Source organism: Drosophila eugracilis, unplaced genomic scaffold (assembly GCF_018153835.1).
Source record: "Drosophila eugracilis isolate 14026-0451.02 unplaced genomic scaffold, ASM1815383v1 contig_2088, whole genome shotgun sequence".
NCBI lineage: Eukaryota > Metazoa > Arthropoda > Insecta > Diptera > Drosophilidae > Drosophila > Drosophila eugracilis.
In genome coordinates this window covers 4799004-4823172 of record NW_024572964.1, presented here as the reverse complement: position 1 = coordinate 4823172, position 24169 = coordinate 4799004, and the positions used below count along the sequence as shown (strand labels likewise).

The window sequence follows — 24169 nt, the reverse complement described above, 5'->3', positions numbered from 1 at the left end:
TAAATTTAATGTCATTATTTCCACTGAACATTGTTGCCTTTAACCAAAACATAATAAAATGTGTTACGTAAATACTAAAATCATAATTATAATGCTATTTAGACATTTTCGCTGATTAATTTTCGTACCTCTAGCGACCCAATCATAATCCCAATTGACATCCCATCTTTTGCAGACACTCTGCCACCTTTTCTGCAATCTACCACCCGTGAACCCAGCACCACGGAGAGTTCCATGCTTCTTGGTTCACCGTACACCCAAAGTCCGGCACAAGCACCGGACGGAATGGGCGGAGCTGAGGGCGGAGACGGGACTACGCCCGTGCCCATCGAACAGCGCGGCCCCGAGCTGACTTTCGCGGAGACGGGCCAAGGCAAAACTTTCATTTTCGCCAAGAACAACACGTTCATCCAAATGGACGGCGACATCATACAGACATTTCAATTAAGGTGAGTGGACTGGGAGTGCTGCGGGGTCCACTGACCACCTGGCAGGTGGCAGGCTCGGGTCCTTTGCATGCCACTTCAGCTCGCCAATCTGCAACGGTCGCGTCATTTAGCGGATTGTTGGCCTTTTGGCTTGATTCGTTTAACCCCAGAAAGGTTAAGGGAATGTTTTGGTTCATGCATTCAATTTAATGAATTTTATACTAAGATACTAATGGTATTTCTATCTAAACTTGAAATCTTTTAAAAGGCATGCCCAAAGTCAAGACCCTAAAATGCTTTTCATGTACCCCAATCTTCTTTGAAATTTCGACATAGAAAACAATTAAATCTGGCATTTGATTGAGCGGTAATAAAAGTGAAAAAACCTATGAAACTATGTCTAAAAAAATACTTAAGCTTTTTATAGGATAACTCGTTACCATGGGGTGTTAATGGTGAGTGCTGCGTGCAAGAGCAATTAGCCAAACTGACGTTGCCTTTACAGTTTGAAAATTGATTTTCTCTCAACAATTTTCTTGGGGGACTGCAATCTTATCGGTAGCTTACACAAAACAATCAAAAGAGAGAAGCTGGAAAGGCAGAAACAAAAAAGCATCTCGAAAACCAGGTCAAAAGTTAATTTTCTGCTCAATTGCCAAAAACCTTTCGGCTCATGTTGTGACATCTAAATGGTCCAAAACGACTTCTGGCCAAGATCTTTCTGGGGCTTGTTAAATTTAAAATTCAATTTGCCAAGAAACATTTGACATTTGCATATTAAATTAAGATAAAAAAATATTATTTAAATGCCGAACAGTATATGTGCAGATGTTGGGCAAACATGTAGACAGTCAGGCAAATAAAATTAAACATAACTTTGCCAAATAGAAGTTCTACTTGTTATCGTTGCTGCCGCTGGTCAGTGGCTTTTACGTACTTGGCCAACTTGGCAATTTGTGCTGTAGTTTTAATTGTAACTCATGTGGCTGCCGACAGCAGGAGCAGTAGCAGGAGCAGGAGCTGGACAAACAACAGCAATGGCAACAGCAGTCAAGAGCAAAGAACAAATAAATTTAAAACTCTGTCAGCCAAGCACAACGCTCTTCACATATATGCTAATGAGTGTGGCCAACTTGGCTATTTTATGGCCAAAATTTAGGGCTCTTCTTATACTTTTTGATGCTTTTATAAAGGATTTCGAAGCTCAAGTGTTTCTTGTATTTCACTTCCATTATAAACGAATATTTAAAAGCAGGAAAGAGATAAGATCTAAAAAAATACCATTATATCGCTTATAAATCCTATAATGAGAAGACAAAAACCACTTTAAATGAGCCAAAGCCCTACAAATGCCAAATTGAGCTACTTTTTTGAGCACACATTTGCAACACTAATGCTAATGCACTAACCGCTCTACGTCTTTCTGTCTTTGCAGACTTTGCCGTGAGATTTCATTTCAATTCCGCACCCGACTGCCGCACGGCCTGCTCGTCTATCACAACGTTAAGAATCCGGATCGCATTATTTTGGACCCCTATGCACTCTATGTGATTGTGGAGAAGGGCCAGCTGAAGGTGGTCCATGTCTTTGGCAAGCATTCAACGAGTGTCACAGTGGGCGAGAGTCTAAATCGAGATGAATGGCACAGTGTGATGGTGAGTGTGTATGTTTGAATGTGGATGTGGATGTTTCCCCGAAAAACGGGGTCAAGTCTGGCAGGAGTCCTCAAAAGAAGAAAACCCGGTCGAATGCAGTAATCCTGCGGGGCTATCAGACTTCCGGTGGACTTAACTCATTCAGGGTCCTTGCCAGCTTGCCAACTACCCAGGGTAATTGGGTAGTCGGTTAACATCTGGCGTTTTGGCCAACATTAGCATGGCCATGCGTTCAGCAAGCAATTAGCAAGATTGCAATGCGGAATGTGTGCTGCCGGTGCATGTGTGCAAAACGCTTTATCAAACTTTTATAACAAAGCGAGCAAGTTGATTTATGTGCGTTCAACTTTGTTAACTCACCTCGGACATCGGGTCCGGTCCGGTTGTTGCATGTTGCTATGTTGCTGCTACTGCTGTTCCTACTACTACACCTTTTCCACGCATGTAGCTAACCGCAATTCCTCAAGCATCGTCAGCATCATCATCATCAATAACACTGCCAGGAGCAACCGAAAAAGTACTAGCAGCAGCCCAGTTTAGTTCATACTTTCATATTTAAAACAAGCAAATCCTCTACTAATCACACCCTCATACAGAAAATGGCCAAAGTGCACGTGGAAAAAGGAAATCATTCAATTTGGTTATCATTTCATTCGTATTTTGTAGGTCTAATGAAGGTAAACATTTGAATTTAACTAAAAAACCATATTGTTTATTCAAATTTTAATCATATTTTCCATTTAAAGCTATTTAAATTGATTTCCATCGCAGAAAGGAATAATTTGTAAAATTCCCTTTAGCTTTTTCCCAGTGCACACATACACACGTGCAGACACATACTGGCACTCATAAATAACACGCAAATTCCTAATGAATTTCAGCTGATCCCAGCTATGAGTTTGTGCGCACAGCAGTTGCAATTCATTTTCGTAGATTTTTAGCCATGCTGTTGCAGCAGCAGCAACAGCAGCAGCGGCAGCAATAGCAACAAAAGCGGTAGCAACAACAATTTATCGCTTGCCGCTTGCAAAAACTTGCAACTTCAACTCTGGGCCAAAACGCATAAATTCATAAATTTTTATCATTTGTCTGTGTATGAATGCCACGCCCCTTTCCCAAACCTATACCTCCCTTGAAAGCTAGCTGGTTTATTGGTTTTACGCTCCTAACCGATCCCTCGCTGTCTGTTTTGCACAGGTGCGCATCGATGTCCATGGCGCAAGATTAATTGCACGCGTCGACAATAGTCAGGAGGAGGTCTATCTGAAAGGACTGAATCACGAGTACAACTACGGCGTCTCCACGAATCTGCCATCGGTGGTCCTGGTCGGAGGTGAGTGCCCAAATCAATTGTGTATGTGTTGCCCCATTCTCTCCATACGAAAATCCACATGCATCTGCACTCTAGCACTCCATTCCACTCCCACGCCAAAGCCCCACAATCAATCATATTAAAGGCAACGCCCGAATATATGCAATGATTTTCGTACGCGAAATTCGCACATAAACCATCGCATCAACGTGGAACATAGAAAGTTTAGTATGCGTATATAGGTATATACATATACGGAATAGAATAGCATACAGGAGTGCTACTGGCGAAAAATCGAAAAATGTGCAACTGAAAATTGAAAATCGAATTTGCAGTTTGGCGGTGGCGACGCACACACACACACCCACATCATGCACAGAAAAAATCTGGAAATTAACTTCATAAAATCAATATATACAAGGTTGTTACATACATTTAGTCGAGACAAATGGTACTAAGGAAAATGGATAGTTAAATAGGTAGAAAAAGCTAATAGCTAAGGGTATCACTGCATACTTTTTAACACTCTAATGGAGATTTTAAGTCTCCACTAGTTTTCCAGATCAATACTTCCTTATTATTTAATTACAAATATATTGATACGAAATTAGAATCACAAAGGCTTTAGAAACTTTAAACTTTTCTTCAAGTGAAAGAGCTCAAAAAGTCGAGTGAACAAACCTCAACTGAACTTGCTGCTCATTTTCCATTGAATCGAGGCTTTGTAAGTGTTCATATGTATGACTTTGAAAGCTGCTTTCCTGCGTTATTTGAAAATTTAATTATTTCACGTTGCGAGCACCAGAGGCCATGGAAAAAGGGGTTTTTGTAAGCAGGCCGACAGAATGGCCCATTGATTGCACTCTGATGATGTTGGTCTAGTTTTTCAAAGCCATCTCCCGCCGAGCGTCCTTTTGATTTGAACGAAGCTAGAACATATAGAATCTGTATAGGTTGCATTACAACTTTTTTTCCGCCCTGGAAAAATGATTTTGTTGTGGTTGCATTTCAAGGAAAACCCAGGAGACTGACCCACAATTGATGGGCAAAAGTGAAATGTGAAAATGAAATGGAAAGCACGCAATCAATAAACTTTAAAAGCATTTTATGGAACACTGACAGTGAATAGTCAATAAGTAAATAAGTCATTTTTCACATGCTAGTTTCAATTTCAGAAATTGCTTAATAAAAAACCATAAGTTATTTTGTAATATTTATGAAAAAAAAGCTGTCATTGTTAAATGTTTGGCTAATAACAAATATGTGGTAAATTAAATAAGAAAAAGTGCCAAAAAACCATTATATTAAATTAAAATTAATCTAAGAAATAAAAAGCTTTATATCGAAATACAAATATTTTGACAGTTGCGAATATTCATTATAATTAATATTTGTTTTATTTGAAAAATGCAACTAAAGCTCTTTCATGGACATAAATAATCTGGTAACATCTCCTTCCTTCTCTGCTCGTATTTATTTAGCCCGTTCTTTGCTGAACCAAAAACTGAGAGGAGACAACTTTTTTAATTAAGCAATATTTAAATCTGTAGCAACAGCAGCGGCCAAAAATGCCATCAAAACTTTCAACTGTAAACAACGAAATTATGTTATGGCCGCCCGACATGGTCACTCCGCCCACTAAAGCCCACACAGATATAGCCAAAATCCATTTCCAAATATTCAGCATGTTAATTAATCTGTGGTTTCCCAGCCAAGACCAAACAACTGACCAATCCACCTTCTCTCTATCCCCCCCTTTGTGCAATTTTGCAGGCCTTTCCTCGGAGGAGAAGCTGCACGGCGTGAAATACATTACAGAGTCCTTTGTGGGCTGCATCCGCAATGTGGTTCTGAGCTCTGGCAAGGCTGCCTCTGACCTCCTGCCCATTGCCCCTCTGGTGGCCACCAAGCACGAGAACGTCAACGAAGGATGCTCGGACATGTGCGAATCCAGGCACAATCTCTGCTTCGTAGGATCGCGTTGCATCAACCACTACGGTGGCATCTCATGCGACTGCTTTGGCACCCACTATGAGGGCGAGCACTGCGACATTTACAGTGAGTACTAAAGAAGTATTTTAAATATTAAAAAATGAGTAAAAACGAATTATTGATTATTCATTTTCGTTCAGTTGCTATATCAAGAAATGGTATGATAAACTATCTTTCCTTTTTTTTTACTTATTATTTACCCAAAAGTTGTCAAAACTTTTTTCAAGTGCCGTTCACATCCATCTAACTCTGTCCAAATCCCAATATATATCTCTGTATCTGGACATGGCCCTAGGGGCGCCATTTTGTTTTAATTATAAACTATGTTTGTTTGCTAGCGGTTAGCCACTGGCAATGCCCTCCCCTTTTTGGTCGCTACAGTTTTAAACACGCTAATGACCTGACCATAAATTATGCAAAATAGTGTTTGACTTTTTGACTGCCGGCCAGTTCGGGCCACACCAGGCAAAATGTGCGCAAAATTAGTTTGTTAAGCTCAAAATATATACGTACACCCCCCATTGACCAGCGTTGCTATCCTTCCCTTCCCCTTCAGCAACATCCGACATTTAGTTAATGACATAAAGCCAATTCCAGGCCGCCATAATCTCAATTAAGTCACGCGAGGCCATTATATAGGCAAGCCTATTAAAAATTGAGCAGCTCGTTTATGTTTTTTGACATTGCACAATTTTCAGGGGTCTTTCCAAGCACTAACTTCGGATATCAGCACGAAAATGGGAGTTGGGGTTTAGTTACCTATGGGGAATTGGATTTACCCTTACTTGATATGATTAAAGGTACTGATTAAAAGAGATTTGCATTTTAAATTGACTGTTAGTACACATATTATTTAAGAGGCTTACATTTAATTCATTTATAAAACATAACATTTTAAATATTAAAATATCCCAAAAGCAAATTTAAATATCAAGGGAAAGGGATGAAAAAAATATTTGATTTTCATACTTAAAAATCTTAATAAAATCATTAAAAATCTTTTAATCTTTAATCTTTTCTACATAATCTCCTTAACGTTCATGAAATCAAGTTACCTTAGCCAAACCTAAACTCTAGTTAGGGCATCTCAACATGCATTCTTCAGATTTAGCCCCCGCTGCATTTCAAATGTTTGCTAAAAATTTGCATGCAAATGATGACCAACACATGCCAGCCATAGAAAAAGGAAAAATCCAAAATAAAATCCTGACTTCGCGGGTGGCGTCACTGGAATTAAGCGGAGTCCAGGAGAGGAAATGTGTGTGTTTTTTTGGGGAAAGTGAGGTGGAGTATTGATGCAATGGACAGCTGAAAATTGCAAAATGAACAAAAAAGAAGAGAAAGAGAACGCTAACGGTTTGCCGTTAGCCATGACAGCGTTGGCCATTTTGAAAATGGCCGCGTGCCCTCTATCTGCGAATTTCCCCTCTCTATCTGTCTAAATGGCGTCTGTCAAGGACAACGAGCGACCGCCGTGACGTGCGAGTTTGTCAAGCATTTACAGCGCCTGCCGCTGTTGCCGCTGCTGCAACTGATCACAATTACGTAACGAGCGCCGGCAAGTGCAAGCAAATTACACAGATGTACCTCACCCATACGCCCACCACCCGCTGCCTTGCCGGTTGCATGTTGAACTGCTCCTGGAACGGAAACAGTGTCAGGCCATTAAAACCTCGCACACAGTGAGCGGTAGAGCTATACTGCAGGGGGAGAAAATAAGGTTAATAAATTAGGAAAAATTAAAGTATATAGGGGTGTACATATTCTAGCTTGGATGTATTTTAAGGACCTATAAAAAACGACCTTAAAAATAGTTCAAAGCTTTAAAAAATACACTCCACACTTTTTTCGTGACACTTCTTTCCCTCGGTGCATAAAAATGTTGAAAATTCGTACAGGGTACAAGGGAAACGAGGCATAATCAAACGCAGACGCTTTTGTAATGCAATAACTAAAATGACAACTGCCAGTACAAGGACGAGCCTGTTCATGTGCAGTTCACCCTGAACACAGCTCCGCAACCCCTCCCTCCTCTTTGAAGCCCTCCATACCGATTTTACAATTTTCCATACTAAAAGTGTCAACGAAATGCGTTCAGCTGAGGGAAATCATTAGCCACCCCCGAAAAACCCGGGCATCAACATTTCTGAAAGAGACTACAAGATTTTTCGCCTTCTTCCGGCATAAGCGAATTGAAATGCCAGCAAACAGGACAGATTGAGGGCGGGCAGGAGCATGTCCTGTGATGTCCGATATGATGACTCCGGGCTTAGTTCATCTCTGGACTTTTGGCCGACAGTTGTCAGCTCAACTGGCATTCATGATGCACTACGCAGAGATGAATTTTTCCGCACTTTTTCAAACTAAAAGTGCTAGAGGAGCAGTTTAAAAATGGCAGTTTAAAAATTACTAAACTTTAATTATTACATATGCCAGTTTGGTAGTGTAATATTATTAAATTCCTTAAAACTTAAAAAAAAATGTGTTAATTCTGTGACTAATTTTCCCTTTATGTTGTGGTTCAAAAAATAGAAATAGCAAACTGCGGTCGGATTTGTCCAAATGATAATGTCACACCTTTAATTAGAGCTTTGACTTTAATAAATAATTTATGGCATCTTTGATAAGCTTTTATTTCATTTTAAAATTCAATTTATTCATGTTTTATCTGGTCAAAATTTCGATCTATAAATATCTCATTATGTCATTTCTACTAATGATTTCATATTTACACCAACTTAGTTGGCTTTTCATTAATAATACTCTACATACCCAAGCAGTTTGGTGTCTGTGTTTCACTTTGTTTAACCCAAACACAAACACAAACACATCACCCACAAATTGCTTGAGTCCACAAATTCGCAAGTTAATCTTGAGCGGAAACTATATATACACTTTACAGTAATCCCTCTAATACCAAAATGAGTCATCGCAAATTAACCTTCTCGGAGTTTTTTGTAAAAACCCCAACCAGTAGATCCACCCAATTGAGGGCTCAGGAAGTGGCCACTGAATTGGTGATGAAAAACAAAGAAGCTCGGCAAAAGTTACTGAAGAACAAAGTTCCCACCTATGCGGAATTTCGGAAGATAATGCGATCGGCGGGCAAGGAGGCGGACTTGAATCCAGTAACCTACAAGAGCATGATAGAGATGAGACAATCGCAAATAGACCATAGACGCCTTAAGACTATCAAGTCCACAGGGGATTCCCTTGGATTTAAGCCACTCCTCCTCAATCGTAGCCAGGTGTCTTATGAATTCCATCTTAAACAGGATATCTTTCGTAAAAACTTCGATCTCCTTGGACGGATCAATCATACTAATCGACTGAAGGGCTGCGTTGATAGCTTTAATCGCAATTTCCCTGCCCTTCAGCCGAATCGGGTCAAGATCCGTGAACTGGCAGGCCGATTAAGTCAAGAGAACAGGCAACTTGGTTGTCGTCTATCGAAGGTTAAGTCAAAGGTTGGTAATTATTAGGTTAAATCAAATCTGAAATCTAACCACTTAGCCCAAAGGTGGACTCGCACAATCCTTGGGTGGCACCTGTCAAGCCCCTTGAGCAGAAGGCCTCTGAGCAAACAGTGTCCTCCTTCTTGCCTTATATGCCATCCCCGAGATTGGGGAAACGTACTGCCCATGTCCTGCTCCGTCCCATCATTTATTACGATTTGGCAGTTCAGGAAAATAACCAGTTTTTGGGAAGATTACTTCTGCAACTCTACACAGAACTCAGTCCGGAGGTGGTGCTGGAATTTGTCAGGATGGCCACCCACAACGATACAAGATGTCATCGTTTTGTCAGAATATTCTCCAATCTCTGGATGGAAGGAGAAATTGTTCCGGCCAACGATCCTTTGCGTAATCACCACAGTGTAAAGCACTCCTTTCTGGATCCCAGCAAGATGATTGGGATGATTTCGTATCCCTGGGACTATCGTCGCCACTTTCCCCAGGGTCTACTCAGCTACACCATAAGCTTTAAGCCTTCGGTGGTACCATGGCAACGGGTCATCTTTGGACGCGTTTGTGGTGGCCTTCGGGTGCTTCAGAACTGCCACGAATTTGGCACTAAAAATGGCAAGACCAAGAAAACTGTGATTATGACACGATGTGGCCTGCTCTAATGGGAGTCCACATACATCGTCCGCCTCATTATGCACCTGCATTAACATAAGACCAGAAAGAGTTGGAAAATTGTAGACACTATTGCAGTGAGAATGTTTTTTTCTTCAAAAAAATGGAAATAAAATTATTAAGTAAACGGGTATCTGCATGGGCTGTGGGCACTGGAAAAAATTTTAAATTTTTATTAAATACCTAAATGGAAATTTTTGGATCTCCATTTAATATCGAACCCAATAATCCCATACAATTTTTATCTTTTATGCTTTTTACCACTAAAATTCAAGAAAATAAAAGTAAAAATCTAGAAAAATTAAATAAAGAAAAATCTCAGTGTGCTGCTGTATGAAAGTGTATGGGCTGTAATGTGTTATCTTATGGGCGTGGCCCTCGTGTACAGTGTCAGATAAGCGGCCAAAAGGCTGCTGCTGTCATGGCAACCCAACCACCCATCATTCCCAAACCACTGCCCACTCTACACCCAGAGGCAGCGTAAAAAAATGCTTGAAAATTGCGCGTTACACGATTTGCACATTTGGTCCACGGACAAGTTCCCGGGATCAGGATCAGGAGAGGAAAAAACAGGACCACGACGAACATCAGGCGAATGCCTAAAGGCCGCCAAAGAACAAACAATATAATCTATTTTTGTGGCCCAGTAAAGCTTTTTCTCTGCATTTTTTGCTTTTTGTTCTGTGTGCAGCAGGCAGATAATGCACAAGTGGCAAGGGAATTTAAAATACAAAAATAGGGAAACAAAGGTTGAAGTTGCAAGAACTGTGGCTGATAATTTGTATGGCGAAATTTACAAATATGCTAAATACGCCAGACTTATTTTATTGGGTTGAAAAGAGTTAACAGGTGTTTGGCACACACTTTTTCTGATTTTTATTGATATCCGGATTACAATATTCAGATTATCCGGTTAATATTGTAAAATGTTTTTTGATGGGTGATTATTTGTATTTTTGTGATGTAATATGTCCTTGACATTAATGAATGAAATCCTGACTGAAACTATAGCTAAGATCATACTAACATAGACCTCCTTTCCATTTCTTATAGCCGCCACCATTATCACACTGCGAGGAGCCAGCTATGTGTCCTACAGGATATACGACTGGAAGGATCGAGTACACTCCTCCACCAGGCGTATAAGTCTGATGTTCCGAACCAATTTCGATGACTCAGCTTTGTTCTACGCGAGTGGAGAGTCTCTAAAGCATCAATACATAGCGGCTTCCATTAAAAATCAATCAGTTCATGTGGAAATGGACTTTGGTGACAACGTGATGAGCACCGTGCTTACAGATGACTTGACTCGAGGATATTGGCACAACCTAACGATTCTACATGATCAGCGAACGGTTAGCATTATCCTAGATCAACAGCAAAAGGTACTGGAACTACCAGTCACCGCCAGTGGGAACTTGCTCTTCGATCCAGAAATCTATTTCGGAGGAGGACCAGAGCTGAACAAGAAGAAGGGCCTGGCCTCCCACAACAATTTCGTGGGCAGCCTGAAATATGTCTATTACAATGACATCTCCATTCTGTACGAACTGCAGCGGGGGAATCCCAAAGTGCACTATCACGGTGAGTGGAGTGCAATTTAATATCGAGTGTAGCGATTTGCTGGTAACATATTTGGCATTCTCTAACGAGGCTATATCACCCCTCTTCCTGTGCTCTCTGTATTTCTGGGTCAGGCGTGCTGGAGGCGGAGTTCTTCGAGAACGAAGTGAATGTCATACCCATCACCTATCCCTTTGCGACATCACACATTTGGTGGCCCATAAATCACGCCGAAGAATTTAATATTAAATTCGATTTCCGCAGCAGTCGGCCGGGCGCGGTACTGGCCTACAGTGACGTAACGACCAGTGCCGGAAATGGCTTCTGGGAGGTAAGTGTGAGCATTGAAGCAATCATTCAAATGTGCACTGAGAGAGGGAATGCGGTAAAATGCTATTATTTGGAATAATCCTTCATTACTTAGCATAGAAATTCCAAGGCAGAATGTTTACCAAATCAGCGTAGAGTTTCTCTATTAAAAATGAAAAGTATTCCCTATTTTCCACAGTGTACTTAGTACACACACATCTGCTTGAGCCTTTGAGCTGCACACACGCATTACACACAGCCACAGGCACGCACACACAGACAACAGCTGGACGTTTCCACTGAGAGACGTGCTGCTTAAGACGACTTAGCAGAGTGAAGGAGACGTCGGCAGAGGCAGCGGCTGAGAAAATGAAATGCAAATCAAATGTTCATGTTTGTGTGTGTGTGTTTCTGTGTAGGTTGTGTATGAAACTTGCATTGCAAATGCTTGCGTTCCATAGCCAAAAACACCCACATCCATTCACATTTTCCAGGATCCGAAGGCAAGCTCCATAAGTGTATATATAGTGTAGCATACATTGTGGGGCCAACGAAAATGTACCCAAAAATACGGACTGCCATTGCATTGGGAAAATGCGGAAAATGCAATTAAATTTAAGCGCTGCTGAGTGAAACTCGACTCCGGCTAATGCAATGAAAAGTCAAATGAGCTCAGTGTTGTGTAATTGTTTGGCATTATTCATTTCCTCGGTAGCCCAAAGCGATTGTGTGCTCTTGCAAGGACAGTGTTTTCTTTTCTGCATTTTCGATTAGCCTTTGCTGGCAGAAATAACTGACATTATTTGACTTAAAAGATATGGTGTCAGCTTATTGCTTCATCAATTTTATTTCACAAAAATTTGGTAGTTTTAGGAGCTACAAATTCGTTAAATGAAGAAAACCTTTTGGAAAATTAAATCTAAAACAATATAAAATATATACTCTCTTATTTCTCAGTAAAAATACTACAAAGAAATATTTTTAAGGATATACAAATAATACAAAAAAGAGAAACTCGTTAAAAAGATATTAACCAGAATATCCTAGATTGTCCTTGGCTTATTTTTCTTTTCTTATCCATTCAAGTGGCCTGCCATTTATTTGATATAACAATTTTTATAGATTTATTTAATGGCAGTCTCATAACAATTGAAAGCAAGTTAAATGTTTCCATGAAATGTCAATTTATAACCAGACAAGCAGAGATATACTGGGCCAAGCAGATTGAGGTCCGGCATAAGAGTGCCTTGTAATCGATCACAAAAAACAATTCAACAGTTAAATGCCAGTCGGGTAACAAAGCTATATTCCCAAAAAAACCCATTTAATACCAACCGCCCACACACACATTGACCATCCTGCAAGTTGATGTTTATATGGATGTCAGTAGCATTTATCAGTATTTAAACAAACAAACAGACAAACAAACCTTGTCTTGGCCTGTCCAAGAACGTTTATTTGGTTACTTGTCATTTCGGCAATGTACGTAGAATATGTACCAAAGAGAATATTCATGTGTGTGTGACCGGGCGTATTTATTTGCATTTTATTGTTGATTTTGTTCCTTTTGATTGCAAGTCGCACATGCCCCCTTCCCAAAAATAAACCCCAAAATGTCACTGCAGAGAGACTCTGACTTATTGGCATTGCAATAAAATTGCAGTTGTAATGCCAATGAATATTTATGCCGCAAGCCATTCAATTTTGCATCGACTGACTCTACGGCTTATTTGCCATTTACCATTTGCCATTTGACGATTTATGCGCACCCAAATTAATACTAAATTGATTGTGTCAGGTTTTATAATATGACTCTGTTTATATTTTTTCTATGCCGAATAATTCAAATGCTGCCTGTCAATTCGGGCGTGCAAACAGTTGGGGTTAAACTAATAGCTCTGGGTTTTATTCTACAAATCTTAACGTTTTATTTCCCTTAATCTATTGTAGGATTTGTAATCATTCAACAGATAAAACTCGATCATTATTACAATTAATATCATGACTTATTTCAAAAATTCAACCATTTAAAGCTATTATAATGACCGCAGCTTTATGTTTGCACGATATCCTATCTGCATTTGGCCAGCTTCAAAAACGCATCAGTTACGAGCTTTTATTTATTTACTATTTACCCCGGCGTAGGCCACAAAATTGCCACCTGCGTGCTGCGTATGCAGCTCAACAAACTAATAAATTGCCAGCAGTATTTTGGCCCCACCCTGTCACTCAGTCAAGCCCCCCCCCTAAAGAACAGAGAGAAAAAAACATGAAACATCGAAAAACAAGTGTATGTATGCAACATGGAATGTCATGTCACATCCTGCTGCTACACAGAGGGTTTGGATTTTTGGGGTATGTGACATAAAAACTATGCGCCCGCATAAATCGCGAATCACAAATCGAAAATCGAATTTATTGACAGCGCGCAAATGGGCGAAATAGGCAAACAAGGCAACAAAAATCGCGGTGGCAACCGAGGAATAAAAATCATTTGAAATATTGTCACTGAGCGCGACGAATGTCCTAGTGGGTGGAAAAGTGTTTGCCTTTAAACATAACGCTCTGACAAAAATCTAATGAAATATGCAATAAAATTTGAGTGTTTGCCATTTCGCATAAGCGGCGCAAAAGCGCAATTCACAATGAGCATAGATAAATATGGACTATATACACACACACACACAGACACAAACACACATACACTCACACCATCTGCTTGTTGGTACATTTATTTATACGGACATGTACAAATTGCAACTGTGCTGAGCTGTGTTGCATCAGCAGCACCCGAAAACAAGTTCATGAAATTTCAATAAATATTTTTTTCCATTTCCTAAAATAATAGACTGCTGTAAATGGAGAAAAACAATATATATATATACAAATGGCTATAAAATTAGTTGGATTATTGGTTAGCATTCTGCAGATAGATAAATAGCTTATGGCACGGTTATCTGTCAGATTTGTTTGTCTATAAATTTTGTAAATATTTTAGAATAAGCTTGATGATCTATAAGCTGGAATTTGCGGGCTTGGTTTATCGGAAAACAGGTGGAAATTTTCTACAATTTAAAGCTTAACGATAAATGAGCAACCAGGGACTTAGATTATAAGCTAAAATTCGGAATTAGAGAACGGAACTAGTTCTCTTAAATTATCATCCTAGCTTAGCTCGCTTTCATTTGCCACCAAAAATAATTATTGCTACATATGACACCAAGAACAGAGCAATTTGGTTACAGCGGGCCAAGCGAATGATAAAGAGTTGTGGATAAATACCACTCGAACCCCCTAGCCCCCTAACCAGCCCCCCCCTCTCCCCCTTCGCATTTCTGCAAATTAATGGCCAGCAATTTCAACAACGAATCTCCCCTCGGACCCCATTGAAACTGGCCGATTGATTCGGCAAATGCCAAACTCAGCGTGACCACGTGGCGTATGCGTAATATGATTTAAGCGAAGCTAATGCACAAAGGCATTTAAATTGAAATGTGTGCATGGATGGCGGTGAAAATGGGGGTTGGGCAGGGGCTGGATTTGACTGCGGTTGTACAGTTCTGCATTTCAGGCATTTTCGCAATTTTGATTTATTTCCACGTACACACACACACACACACACACACTCACACACACGTACACATTCAAATCTTCTAATGCTAACAGAATTTTGTATTTTTCCTTCCCCTTTTTACATGTGCCGATGTCGATGACAAAAACTAATATTTGGCAACACGCTAATGCGCGGCTTCGGGTTTTGTTCGTCGCTACGTGCAACATCCGTCGCCGGCGACAATGGCTTCTCTGCGATAACAAAAAAAAAACGAAAACGTACACCAATGGAACTCCACCGGAAATGCGCGTCTAACGGAAATTGCAAAATGGCCGTCCATCCATTAGATACGTCTAACGTCGGACAAACTAAGTTTCGATCTGGTCCCCGATGTCAACAACAATATAACGCACTCGACAACCATTAAAATCAATAGAGCAACCTCCTGGCACAGCGTCGAGTTGGACTATAAGCTGGGCGAGATTCGGTTTACCGTGGATTATCGCCACACTCTCAGTCAGATGTATGGATTGACCTTTAACATTGGAGACAAACTTATCATTGGCAGTAGCTTAAAGTCAGCAGCCATGGGTTTGGTGGGATGTATCAGGGATATAGAGATCAATGGGCATCTAATAGAACCGCGGCACGTGGTCAAAACTGAAAGAGTTGTGGGAGAGGTAAGTTGTAGACTCTTAAACCTCTTAAGATTAATGTATTTATCTTTTTTATTGTGCTTCTTGATAGGTCGCTCTGGACAATTGCAACTACATAGATCCCTGCAAAAGACCCAACACCTGCGAGCATGGTGGCAAGTGTTTTGTAAAGGACGATCGTGTCACCTGTGACTGCAAACACACTGGTTACATAGGCAAAAATTGTCACTTTACCAAGTACCGAAAAACCTGCGAGGAGTTGGCCTTACTAGGCTTCACTAAATCGGATGTCTACCTCATCGACATCGATGGCAATGGTGTCTTTCCACCTGCCCATGTTAAGTGCGATTTCCAGAGTCTTGAAAATGCCACCAAAACCATTGTGGAGCACAACCTCCCTAGTCAAGTGGATGTGCGATCCACCCGGGAAAGCGACTTCAGCTTCAACATCAGATATCGAGAATTCTCACCTCACATGCTGCAGGAACTTATCTCGCATTCACTGTACTGCACACAGTACATCAAGTACGATTGCTACCGGGCTCAGTTGGAACTTCACTCGGCCACCTGGTTCACGTCCTCAGCCAAGAATCTCACCGTTGACTTCCTGGGCAATGTCAAGAGGTAAGCTATGGTAACACACTAGAGGTTCCAATGGGGGTATTTGTGATTTACGTGCTGAGCCACGTCACCGCAAACAACACCAAATTGGGTGACAGGAACAGGGTTTTTGGGCACTGTGGGTGAAGGGGAGAAAATCAAAATCAAAATTCATTCTAATAGATTTAAACTAGGGAGTTAAATGGTCAAAGTTTTTACTATATTGGTGAAAAGATTCCTAAAAAGTTATTTTTATTTCAAAGTAGAGGCAAATTTAAATAAAATTGTAAAGTAATGAAATATAAATCATAAAAGGTAAATCCACAATATTTTGATCAAAGGATTATTAAGCTGTAAACGGACTGTGTCTTAATATCTTCTATATTACCATTAAAGCAATTTCCAGCCCCACTATTCGTAGCTTAGTCTATGCACTTGCTGGCGGATGATTTTGGTCCACCACTGGCCACACAATTAATGTTGCAGTCTATTTGCTTAACTTGTTGTTGCAACCGGGATTATCACCGGTCCCCATTCCCCCTCCTGCCGTTGTGTGTGCGTTCTGCTCCAGTGGACTCTATGTACGTGCGGTAATCCAACAACATAAATCCGAAATTTCAGGGGGAAGCGGGAAGTTCTTGGTCCTCGTGCTGGCGCCTCAATTGTAAACGAAACTTAAATTAATTGCTCGCACATGCATAATATAAATGGCAGGCAGGAACCTCCGCCTAATGCTAACTGACATATTTACCCATCACATACACATGCTGTGCTCTATTTTCCAGGGGAGAAAACTGACTGCAACTTCACTTTCATAAGGCATCGATATATGTACATTCTAAGGGCTGAGACCACGTCTCTACAATTGTCAGTTATGTGTGGTTGTAGCCCGTAGACATCTGTCCTGTTTAATTTGTCATGGACTTCGGCCCACTGAACTGACCAAGATCTAGTGTTGGTTTAGCTCTTGAAATTTGCTTTCCTCTTCTTTTTTTCTAGAACCTCCATCCTCTTTTGAGCCAAAGTTATATCTGCCGCATTTGTTGCCATGCATTGGAGCATAAAATTTTATGGTGCCGAAAGCTTGAGCAGCATAACCGGCTGCCAAATGCCTTTTATCCAAGGTAAACTAGTGCCGAAACCCTTAAAAAAGCCAAACGAACCGAAGGGTAAGACAGCATATGACGGCAAAATGCGGCAAAATTGCAAAAGTGCAAAACAAAAGGCCCGAGTTTGGTATTTATGTCAGGCAAATATGTTTCCGCCTCAGCGCTAATAAGGTTTATGAGTTAGTCCCGGGATATCTCTTCTCGTTCGCTACAGTACCGGCAAAAAAGTTTGTGTGTTTCATCCGCCATATTGTCGAACAACTCTTTCGTAATTCCACTTATTTTTATATATTTTTTTAAGAGTATATTCAGGGGGATATTTCTGATTTTTATGGGAAAGAAAATCCAAATTAAACAAAAATTTAAATGGAAATAAAATCAAATTAAACCTTTTGCAATATTTAAATATAACATAAAATCATTTGATCTTTCTAATTTATTTATATGATTTTTTCAATTTAAAATCAAAATAAATCAATATAGCGGGTATACCTTAGTCGGTTTATCAGATTACACATTCATATGCCTGTTCATTTTTTATCCGTTGCAAGTTTTCCCGGGCAATTTTTCTTGCTATGGCAGACCTTTTTAAAATGAATGACTTTGAGCACACAAATTTAGTCTTTACGCCTAATTTCTTTGCAAAACCTCGTCCTTATGACTTCAGTTTAGGGCCTCCATTGGTAGCTGTTTTGGGTTGGCCGGGAACCCTTTTGGCAATACATCATGCGCAGAAAAGTAGGCAACATCTGGTTCCAGCAATTTCCAGTCGCTTGTTGCTGCCACTCGCTGTTTGTTTTTGTTTTTGTTATGTTCGTCCTGCGTCACTAATTTCCGCTTTCAGTAAATCAATTCGAAAACCTTAACAGCTCCGACTTTGGTTTCGTTTTCATTTTTTTTTCTTTGGCCTGGCTTGGTTTGGCACTTGTTTGTTTGCCTCCATGAATGAATGGCGTTCTGGTTGGCTTCAGCCGAAAAATGCAGAAAACGAAACACACATACACACACACACAGCCTAAAGTCTGGGGTCAAGAAAAAATGGGTTAACTTCTGGCTTAGATTCCCCGGATGTGTGCATGTGTTGGCCCAGACCATTGGCCCATCCATCATTGGCTCGTAGTTTGGTCTTTACTCATTCAAAATTTGACAGCATCGTTTGTTTTTTTTTTGTTTGTCGGCTTGTGTTGCTGCTGCGGTGGCTTCGCTGCGGATCTTGCAACACGCAGACGGAAACGGAAGCGGCACATGCAAGCTCAAACCGCAGCAAACGCAAACATAAGCCGGAAAAGGAGTGGCATTTAGAGAAACTAAAATTGTTGGTACACTAGTTACTCTTCAAAGTGGTTATGAAAGAATAATTTTAAAGGAAAATATATGTTTTTTATTAAAGTCTGATGCTTTGATATCTAGAGTCTTCGAACTTGTATGGCTTTTAAAATAGAAACTGTTATATGTAAGCCAAAAAAATGTACAAATTTTTCCAATAACTCCCTATCAAAGCAACTTTTTCCAATATTTACAATCCATTAAATAAATTCCCCTTTAGCCGCTCCTGGTAATTGAACTTGATTGTCCCTTAATTGCCTTGTCACTGATACATCCTCAAATTGCTTGATACCCAACGAATATTTCTGCATAAATGGCGCAACGAAAAGCTAAAAAACGTGGTTGGCGGATGTGGCTCAGTCGGTCACTCAACGGGCTCGTCAAACAGCCGGCCGATCTCCGGCTCAAATGTATGCAAATGTATGCGAACTTTTTCTAATACCTTTCACCTTTTTTCGGGACTTTTCCACCCACAAAAAACAAAAAGTGAACACCCAACTCAAAATCCGAATCCAACTCTTCCACAGAGGCGCCTGCCCGTGCTCCGTTAACAAGACGTGCGTGGACCCGAATCAATCATGCAACTGCGATGTGAAGGAGAACAAATGGAATTCGGATGAGGGCTACTACCAGGATCCCCAGAGCCTGGGCATTACCAATATGTACTTCCTGCAGCAAAAGGATATGGATGACGAGGCCCAGGGACGCATAACCTTGGGCCCCCTGGAGTGCGTTGAAACCAGTGAGTGAATTATGGGTTTAAGGGGAACTATTTATATTAAATTATTCCATTAAGAAAATAGTTTAAATAGTTGAAGTTCCACTTCTAAAGTTCCTTTTGTTTAGGTACCCTTAATTTGATGCTACTTCGTAGCTATTTAGTGCTTCTCCCATTAGCTAGAAGTTAATGACTCCCCTCCCGATTGCCCACAGATACGCAGAAGTACGTGGTCACCTTCACCACATCGCAGTCGTATATCGAGGTGCCCGGATGGCGGAAGGGTGACATTGCCTTCTCGTTCCGAACCACAGGAGAGAAGGCCATCCTACTATTCCAGCCACCCATCCGGCCATACTATCCCTCTTTCATGGTGGCTCTGACCGGCGATGACCAGCTCACGTTCACCTTCACTCTGAGCACGGGCACCACCCGCGAGCTGGTCATTAACTCGCACCGCCGGCTGAACGGCGGCGAGTGGCATAAAATATGGATCGACTACAACCAGTATCATGTGCGCTTCATGATAAACACCGATTACCAGATGCTCGATTTGCTGCCCGAGGAGGAGTTCGGACCGTTTGAGGGCAGCATGTACATCGGCGGTGCCACATTGTGAGTATTTTTTGTTCAGGGGTTGGGTTACGATTAACACTGGCCAACAGGAATTATATTGTTATTATTGGAAATTTGATTTAAGTTTAACTTTTTAAAAGCTTAAAAACGGTTTAGCTTTATTCCCTTTTCTACTTCTTTGATCTTTGTTTATTACAAACTTTGTATACAATTTAAAAGAAATATTTTTCTGGTTAAGCAGTGTAATCAGACATTTCTTTTTATGGCTGCCTGCATTGGTGGCAGCTGTAATGGCAATCGGCGGGGAAAAGCTCTATTTCTGCCACTGATGCTGCTCCTGGCTGGAAAATGCTGCTGCTCCTGCTGGCAGTTGCGGTTTGTGCAATTTATTGCGGCAATTACGTTTTAATTATAAACGCGCGACTAACTACCAAGGAGCACTAACAATGACAATCGCGTCCATCCGTCCGCCTCTCTGTCCTTCGAAATTCAGCCAAAGGAATCCGTCGATTTTCTGCCCTGCGGGTGGCGCATTCCACGGCCCGTTGACCGACACAGTTCGATTGATAATTGGGACACCCCACTTATGAGTTAATTACGGATTGATGAAAGTCGTTTGCCACGCTCAATGGTATAAGCTCTGTCTTATGGGGGAGTAGAAAATCTTAATTTGCCAGCCCCACTTCAATGTATTCAACTAACTAAGAGGATGTACGAGGTGTGTTCAAAAAGTAAGGTGACTCTTCAAATTTCGCGAATTTCAAATTTTTCGATTATCGAAACCTTTTAGAAGTTATACGAGGTGTGTTCAAAAAGTAAGGTGACTTTTCAAATTTCAAATTTTTCAAATTTTTCGATTATCTTCAGTTTTGGGAACAAGAAAAAGTCACATGGGGCCAAATCCGGTGAATATGGTGGCTGAGGCATTATTGTGGTGTTGTTTTTGGCCAAAAAATCCAAATCCTTTGATCCATATTTTTCGATAGCAAAAAATCGCCGAGCTCGCAAAACAACTTGTAACTTTACGCCTCTCACAACCAAACAAAAGAGGATGTTCCATTGAAACTTGGTACAGATGTTAGGGAAGAGTGTACCAATATAACAAAACAAAAAAATCGATAATCGAAAAATTTGAAATTCGCGAAATTTGAAGAGTCACCTTACTTTTTGAACACACCTCGTATTGAGATTTTCATAACATAAGTTGAATTTTCCATAATTAATATTTAATCTCCACTTTCTTCAACTGCTACTTTCATTTTAATGGCCTTTTGGCTTTAACAACTTGATCAAACGTGTAATTTGTATGCACAAACTGCTTTGCGCTTTCACTTTCATATTTCTGGTAATACAATCCATGGAAAGAATTGCCATAATTAAATTAACTTTTCGCTGAAAATTCATTCCAAAGTCATTATCAATAATCAAGCCATGGAGTCAGAAAAAAAGGGGGCGAGTTCCATTGCTGCTTCATGTGGCTTTTTCAGAATTTTCCTACAGCAACCTCTTCCAGTTCATCCCCTTCAGAAGTTAGCGCACTTAAAACGCGCTTATTCTTGATTGGCATAATTTATAAAGTTTTTTTTCCCTGTTGCCATGGAGGAAAGACCGCCGGATGCTCGTCCTCATGAGATAGATGGAGCGATGGAAAAAAGCACTTTGAAGGGGTCTCAGAGTGTGCTCACACACACATGTACAGGCTACAGTTTTTTTTTAATGATTGAAAATGTATAAAAATCAAATTTAAATGTATATGTAGATGGCAATGTATGTGTGAGTGTGTGTGCTCATTGGCACTTAACCCCGAAAAGTTCTGTACAGCCCAGGAACCACTCATAAAATTTCGATGAGCGGTAAACACGCAGAGTAATTAACGGCAAAGTGCATCCCCTCAGTTACGATCCGCTTTCACTGAGCCAATTTATTTATCACGGAAAAGAAAGCTCTGTAAAACATACAAGTAATATGGAAAATGCAATATTGACGCACTTTACCCTCACCATAGCTGGGGCCAGCCAGGCGGCACTGAGGCATCGTGGCAGCATCCACAACATACATCCTGGGGAAAAATTGTGATGAACGGAGGCGAAGTGGAGTGTAAGGTTGCACGTAAGCCAATAAGCGGAATCAGCGGCTGCGGCTCATAAATAAAAGAGTTAATCAACATATTGATAGAGACATGGCGAGACTTAAGCGAGACGAGCCGGAGAAATGGGGAATGTGGAGTGTTAACCCATTAAGGACTTGTGTTGGAGCTTAAAAATTCATTTCACGCCAATGTGTGTTCACATCAATAGCTCTTTGATTGGGTTAACAAACAAAAAGCAAACAGAAGTTTAACTTTGAAAATGAAAATACTTTCGTTGAGATATTCAATTTTGGAGACTTGAGTTCTCTTAGCCTGAGATGCTCCTAAGAATGTTATTCATATAGTTTTTTCCTCATAAATAACACCCAATCGACTCCAAATGTATATCCATAAAGTTAATCCCTACTTTTTAGCTGACCTAAACCAATTTAAAGTCACTTTCTACCAACCTAAGCCCTCTGCATGGAAAATGTGTCCCCTTTTTTGCAAAGTTTTTCACCCCTAATCAATGGAAAAAGTTTTTCGAAATATGCTGCGAACACTTTTGGGAACTTAAACACCATTCAGTTAATGGGTTAAGCAGCGCTTTTCACACAGCTTAAATGCCGCCAAGGATGCATGGAAATTTATGCAAAGTTTCGGTTGGGGCCGAAGGGGGTATAGGGGGTAGAAGGCAAAAATTACAATGGCCGATGCTGCTAATGATTGTTGTAATCGGTTTTTGCATGTGGTCCGACCGCGTTCCACCATTCGATGTCATGTTGTTTAGGAAGCGACAGCAGCTGCCGTTCGTCCTGCCGGCTGCTGCTCCCGATGCCGCTACTCGGATATCCGTCTCATCATTTGCATGGCCATCGATTACCACCGAACCGCATGCGGGAGGAGAGGAAGAGGCACCACATGCCAATGGGAAAAACACGGGCAACTGGCGTGCCAAATATGCGAATTATTTCCAGAGCTGCAGGAAACAGGACGACGTCAATGGCCAGTCCTGCGGGGATACACGATCGGGGTAGATAGTGGATGTCTATATATATATATATATAGTAGTTGGGTGGTTAAATGTGTTGCTGTCGCGGCGGCCATGAATGAATGAAAAGTGCTTAATTGCTTGTGACGGCGTTAAATAAATTCTTAATTGCTTCGCACTTTGCGCGTTTGCAACGTTAATAGGATTTCCGTCGCCTGCATGTCGCCAGGATATGCACATCGTCGCTCCAACGATGCTCCTGCTCCTCCTGGCCGAAAAACTTCTTTCCTTTTGCGTTTTATTGCCGTTAATTTCCGTGGAATTTCGGTCGTCTTTTTTTTCGCTATACCTTTTTGCCACAGCCCTGGCGAATTCGCGTTTTGGCCAGCCGACGTACAAATCCTTTTAGCCAAGTGTCATCTAGGCCAGGACAGCCGGCGGCACATCATTTGCAAGGCAAAGCGCTAAATTTCATTTTGCATACGCGTGTGTCACGCGTGTCCTACCACGCGTCCTGGTTACAACGTTATCACACTGTCAGAAATATAATTAAGACTCTTAAATGACTCAATTTAAATTTTAATGTAACCTTTTTTTAGTCATCATCTTCTTTGACGATTAAGTTAACTAGTTCATAGAAGTTAAGCTTCCTTTTTGAGTTCTCATTTCTCTCAGTGCAGCTGCATATATATGCAAGTCCCTGTGTCAGTGGCTGTTGACGTAAAAAAAATTAAAAATGCATTTGTGACATGCTCGCAAAAAGAAATGCAGCACACGTTGCAAAAACTAATGACTTAATAGCTCGCCCGCTTGTGGCAAGGACAGCGCGGCACTGAAGCCAAATGTGGGTGAAGTGCACTTGGTAAATGCAAATCGTAAATTTGGACTCACTCACTGGCCGATTATGGCCAATTCAGTTGATGATTTGGCGCCGTCGATAAGTTAGAGGCTTAAATAACGATTACGCAACGCTTTGAAAACAACTACAAGGAAAAGCGGAAAGCGGAAAGAAAGTGAAAAGAAATTTGTAATAAATTCAAGAAAGAAGACGCACGGCAAACCCCAAAAACCAAGTTGAGAGAAGGGAACAAGAATTTTAATTTCACTTCATGACAACACTTGGGGACTTGGGATCCTTTCAACGTCTTGCGGTGCCAAGAGTGGATCAGAGGGA

At 40.8% G+C, this 24169-nt stretch overlaps 2 protein-coding genes across 7 annotated transcripts in view; both read left to right on the top strand.

Moving 5' to 3' along the window:
- The window catches only part of LOC108107986, a 60967-nt gene that overhangs the window by 14294 nt on the left and 22504 nt on the right, over positions 1-24169 (top strand). For all 6 annotated transcript variants that reach the window (XM_017215833.2, XM_041817924.1, XM_017215830.2 and 3 more), the window contains 10 exons: positions 176-449; positions 1864-2083; positions 3281-3416; positions 5169-5453; positions 10580-11110; positions 11224-11420; positions 15299-15631; positions 15699-16231; positions 19170-19384; positions 19576-19975. In XM_017215833.2, the coding sequence (XP_017071322.1) occupies positions 176-449; positions 1864-2083; positions 3281-3416; positions 5169-5453; positions 10580-11110; positions 11224-11420; positions 15299-15631; positions 15699-16231; positions 19170-19384; positions 19576-19975 (3124 nt within the window). The remainder of the gene's footprint in view (positions 1-175; positions 450-1863; positions 2084-3280; positions 3417-5168; positions 5454-10579; positions 11111-11223; positions 11421-15298; positions 15632-15698; positions 16232-19169; positions 19385-19575; positions 19976-24169) is intronic.
- Positions 8182-9657, top strand: LOC108107989. The gene is made up of 2 exons (XM_017215838.1): positions 8182-8854; positions 8908-9657. Exons 1-2 carry the CDS (start codon positions 8309-8311, stop codon positions 9514-9516), a joined length of 1155 nt encoding a protein of 384 aa, XP_017071327.1. The 5' UTR covers positions 8182-8308; the 3' UTR covers positions 9517-9657.